Source organism: Perissodus microlepis, chromosome 3 (genome assembly GCF_051167445.1).
Source record: "Perissodus microlepis isolate ML-2025 ecotype Zambia chromosome 3, ASM5116744v1, whole genome shotgun sequence".
In the NCBI taxonomy this organism is placed as follows: domain Eukaryota; kingdom Metazoa; phylum Chordata; class Actinopteri; order Cichliformes; family Cichlidae; genus Perissodus; species Perissodus microlepis.
The window spans coordinates 9,913,858-9,918,107 of record NC_140463.1 but is presented as its reverse complement, the minus strand read 5'-3'; the positions used below and the strand labels follow the sequence as shown (position 1 = coordinate 9,918,107).

Genomic DNA, 4,250 nt, shown 5'->3' with positions numbered 1-4,250 from the left:
AAAAAACCTGTTTTATCCTGTGAATAAAAGTATATGTTTTTGTCAATGTACCATGGTAATAACAGAAGCGAAACGCAATATTCTGTCTGGACAATTCACTATTTATGCGCAATAAACAAAGGAGCATAGCGCGACAATTTCTGTTCAGCGCCAGACTTGCTTGTAACCTATATCACCAATTATGTTAAGAAAAATGACGTATTAACTACAACAGAAGACTGACCTTTGTGGAAATGCTTGGAGCAGACTAACATGTGAGCTGGAGTGTTCTGGGACGCAGGCCCGGCCCTAACCAATCTGGCGCCCTAGGCAAGATTTTAGGTGGCGCCCCCCTACATCGGCAGTGTAGTGTATGTACTCACAAGAAACCAAATAGCTTTGTCTTTGACCTTTTTTTTTTTACTTAAAGAAAGCAAATTCACAATCAGAATAATTAACAAGATAAAAAAATATATGAATAAATAAATGAATACAAAAAATAAAAAATGAATATATGAAATACAATAAATTTTACATACATAAACACAATAAAACGTGTCAACAAGTTGGATAAAATAAATTAAAAATACAATATAAATAAGGCACTGCACAAAACAAGATATTAAATAAACCAGTATGACTTTAACAACTATATTACAAAAAAGGGGATCCTACAGAGTTCTCTAGTTGTGCTTTTTAATACTGCATTAACTAGAATGACTTACAAATTACTGTACACCACCCCCTCATCAACCTCACATCACCTGCTACAGCCTTACTCTCCTAGTCTTTCTTGCAGCAAAGTCATCTACAACATCATCATATGACAACTGATTTGAGACCACATGATTTATGCTTATGATGGAAAGTCCACTGAGACGTTCTTGCATCATAGTAGATCTCAGGTAGGTTTTAATGAGTTTGAGCTTAGAGAAGCTTCTTTCAGCATCAGCCACTGTAACAGGAAGAGTGGCAAAGATTCTCAGAGCAACCCACATGTTGGGGTAAATTTCTGCCAGCTTCTTCTCATGCAGGAAGGTCAAGAGTTCCATGTTTGTCATGTTCTTTGATGGCAATGGTGGGAAATTCTGCATTTCCATTGCAAGTTCTGTGCCATTAATGTCCGGCTGGCTGTCATGGGTCAGAGTAGTACTCAGTGTTTGGCACTGCTGTAGCAGCTCTTCTTTTTGTAAGTTGTGGAAATTGAGAAGTACTCCAAACTTGTCATTCACCTCTCCAAGGTTCTGAAATCTCTCATCAAGTGAAGAGATGGCTGTATCCACTACCACATTAAAAAATGTGGTTTCCATTTTTTTAAGTGCATCTTGTATGGGCTCATCTGGAGACTCATAACCGAAGTGCCTTTTGGTGGTTCTCAATCGCTTTTGTTTGAGTTCAGCCTCCACATTCATTTCTTCACACATCTCCTTTGCCGTTGTCTGTGCATCAGAAAATCCAGTGTTTCTGTAGCTGGTGAGGGAATCTTTGGTTTTCTTCAGCAAGTCGACAGCCACATCTAGCTGCATGGAGGGCGACTGCATGAGTTTACTCACATACTGGATCTTGCTGAGAATGTCATACCAGATGGCTGTACAAATGCAAAAACGATAGGATCCAATCTCCTCAGCCAAAGACTGGGCTTCAACTCTGACCACAGGGTCTGTAGCTGTTTCCCTCACCTCCAGAAGAGCCTCTCTGACTTGCCGAGCCTGATATCTGACTGCCTCAATGCTTTTTATCCTGCTTTCCCATCTGGTCTCAGCCCATGATTTCAAGGTGGTTTTCACATGTTTCAGGAGAACACCCCACCTATGGGTGGAGGCTGAGAAGAGCTTGAATAATTTTGCTAAATGCCCAAAGTAGCCAAGGGCATCTGGTGAGCTTTTTGCAGCATCAGCTACTACCAGATTTAAAGTGTGGGCACCACATGGGACCAAAAAAGCTCTTGAGTTTAGCTGAAGCAACCTTGCCTGAACACCTTTATTTTTTCCCTTCATGTTGGCCCCATTGTCATAGGACTGTCCTCTGCAGTCTTCAAAAGGAATGTTAAGCTCCTCTATCCGTTTTAGGATGAGAGTTGACAAATGATCTCCTGTTGATTCCTCTGCAACAAGAAAGCCCAGGAAATGCTCTTTAACTTGTGGTATGTCTTCTTGTGACACTATCCTGACTATGACAGAGAGCTGTTCCTTATGACTCAGATCAGGTGTGCAATCTAAAATGATGGAGAAATACTTTGATGTTTTGATATCTTCCACAATGCGTTTTATTATTCTTGAACTGATGGTGTCAATCAGTTCATTTTGGATTGTTTTTCCCAGATAATGTATGTGACTGCCAGCTCCACTTTCTACTCTACTGACATGCTGCTTCATCACTGGATCAAATTTGGCCATAAGCTCCACTTCTTTCAGAAAATTGCCATTGTCTGGTTTATTTAATGTGTCTGTGGACCCCCTGAAAGCCATGTTTCTTTCAGCTAAGGACTGAATTATTGCCACCAAACGATGTAGAACTTCACGCCACCTTTTTCTCTCAGCCTCAGCAAGTGCCATCTCTTGTTTATCTATTGTGAGTCCTTTCGCAAAACGGACCTCCAAGTCCTTCCATGTTGCCATGTGAGCATTATGCTCCTGGCTATCCTCATGGACCTTGAGCAAGTGGCTTGCATTTTTCCAGTCCTTCAGACCTTCCCTACTCAGTTTGTAATCTCTCTTGGAAAACATTTTGCAGCAGAAGCAGTGCAAGCTATCCTCTTTTTTCGAATACATAAGCCAGGTTCTTCTCACCTTTTCCCCATTGATTAAGAGTCTGTTAAAATAATCATGCTGACACCTTCGCCCGTCTTTCTGTTTCGGGAATGTGAAGTCACTATCAATTACAAATGGACCTCTGTGAACTAACTCTGTTCGTACCTTTTCAGTTAAAGCAGAAGGCCAGTCAGCAGGGTCTATTGGTGCAGCAGGAAGACCGCTTGATGCTGCTGCATCACTGCTGGGTTGTGCTGCTGAGGTGGAGGCAACAGGAACACCGCTTGATGCTGCTGCAAAACTGGTGGGTTGTGCTGCTGAGGTGGAGGCAACAGGAAGACCGCTTGATGCTGCTGCATCATGGCTGGGTTGTGCTGCTGATGCTGCATCACTGGTGGGTTGTGCTGCTGAAGTGGAGGCAGCAGCGGTAGATGTGGTAGATGGCCCAGGGGTGGGATTTAGAAACTTCAACAGTGCATCTGAAGAGAGGAGTATGTGACACCACTGAGTATTAAAGTCTAATAATAAAAACATATGATTCCAGGAATAAAATGAAATGATATAATATAAATGAAAAACCAAAGAGATATATGTATGATGTTAACTGATATGCAAATTAGATTAGATTCAATTTATTGTCATCATTACAGTGAAATGCTGAATAGCAGAATGCAAAGTAACAGTATAATATCATATGAGAATGTTATGTTATGATTATCTTTGACCGAATCACAGCAGTGCTCATATTAAAAAACAGCATTCCCTCTCATGTGATATTGCTTAATTAACATTAATGATGTGCACTTTAACAACTAGGCTTACAACTATAATATATACAGGGGTGGAAAAGTGACTATTACCTGCAGGGTAAATGTTAGCTAACCAGAAGGCAATAACAATGTAAACAAAAAACACCTGCTTAAAAGATCAATACAAATGAGGAATGGTGGGAAAGGTGGGAGTACTGTAATTACCTAACGTTACATTATTATTTTCCATAACAATTTAGCCCCCTCCACAATATTAACTGACGTTAAAACAGTTAACTAGCTATTTATTGATTAGCAATTAGCGAATCATGTAACATTAGCTTAATGCTAAAAATTTAGGTTACTATCACATTCAGACAAATAATTTCATGTAGGCTAACGTTACCTACCTCTGTCTTTTTCTCGTTTCTCCTCCTCTTCTTTTCTCTTTTTTCTTCCCTGGGCACCTGACAGTTTTGGCCGTTTTGACATCTTGTGTTGATTTTTTGATGTGGTGACGTCCAAAAGGAACCATGATACGGGAAGGGAGGGGGCGTAATGTTGTAACAAATAATATTTCTATTAAATAAGCTTTACTTTGCATTTTAATTAACGTGGGATTATTTTTTGTATTTAGAAATAATAGTACCAACTTTTTTTTTTTTTTTCAACATTTGTGGCACTGGCGTGGCGCCCCCTGATGGACGGCGCCCTTAGCATTTGCCTATACGGCCTATGCCACGGGCCGGCCCTGCTGGGACGTTATATTTGG

At 40.5% G+C, this 4,250-nt stretch overlaps 1 protein-coding gene across 1 annotated transcript; it reads right to left on the bottom strand.

Moving 5' to 3' along the window:
- Positions 1-465: 465 nt before the first annotated feature.
- On the bottom strand, positions 466-4,028 carry LOC146389812 (zinc finger MYM-type protein 1-like). Its single transcript, XM_084912565.1, has 2 exons — positions 3,889-4,028; positions 466-3,208 (listed from the first exon to the last, which is right to left on the bottom strand). The coding sequence occupies exons 1-2, from the start codon at positions 3,968-3,970 to the stop codon at positions 747-749; spliced, it is 2,544 nt and encodes an 847-aa protein (XP_084768691.1). The 5' UTR covers positions 3,971-4,028; the 3' UTR covers positions 466-746.
- Positions 4,029-4,250: the final 222 nt, after the last annotated feature.

What these genes read in the sequence shown, in the direction of transcription:
- LOC146389812 (XM_084912565.1), bottom strand. Translation starts at nt 3,970, where the DNA reads ATGTCAAAACGGCCAAAACTGTCAGGTGCCCAGGGAAGAAAAAAGAGA. An exon ending in GAAACGAGAAAAAGACAGAG is followed by an intron (nt 3,209 to 3,888) that starts GTAGGTAACGTT and finishes TCCTCTCTTCAG; the next exon opens with ATGCACTGTTGAAGTTTCTA.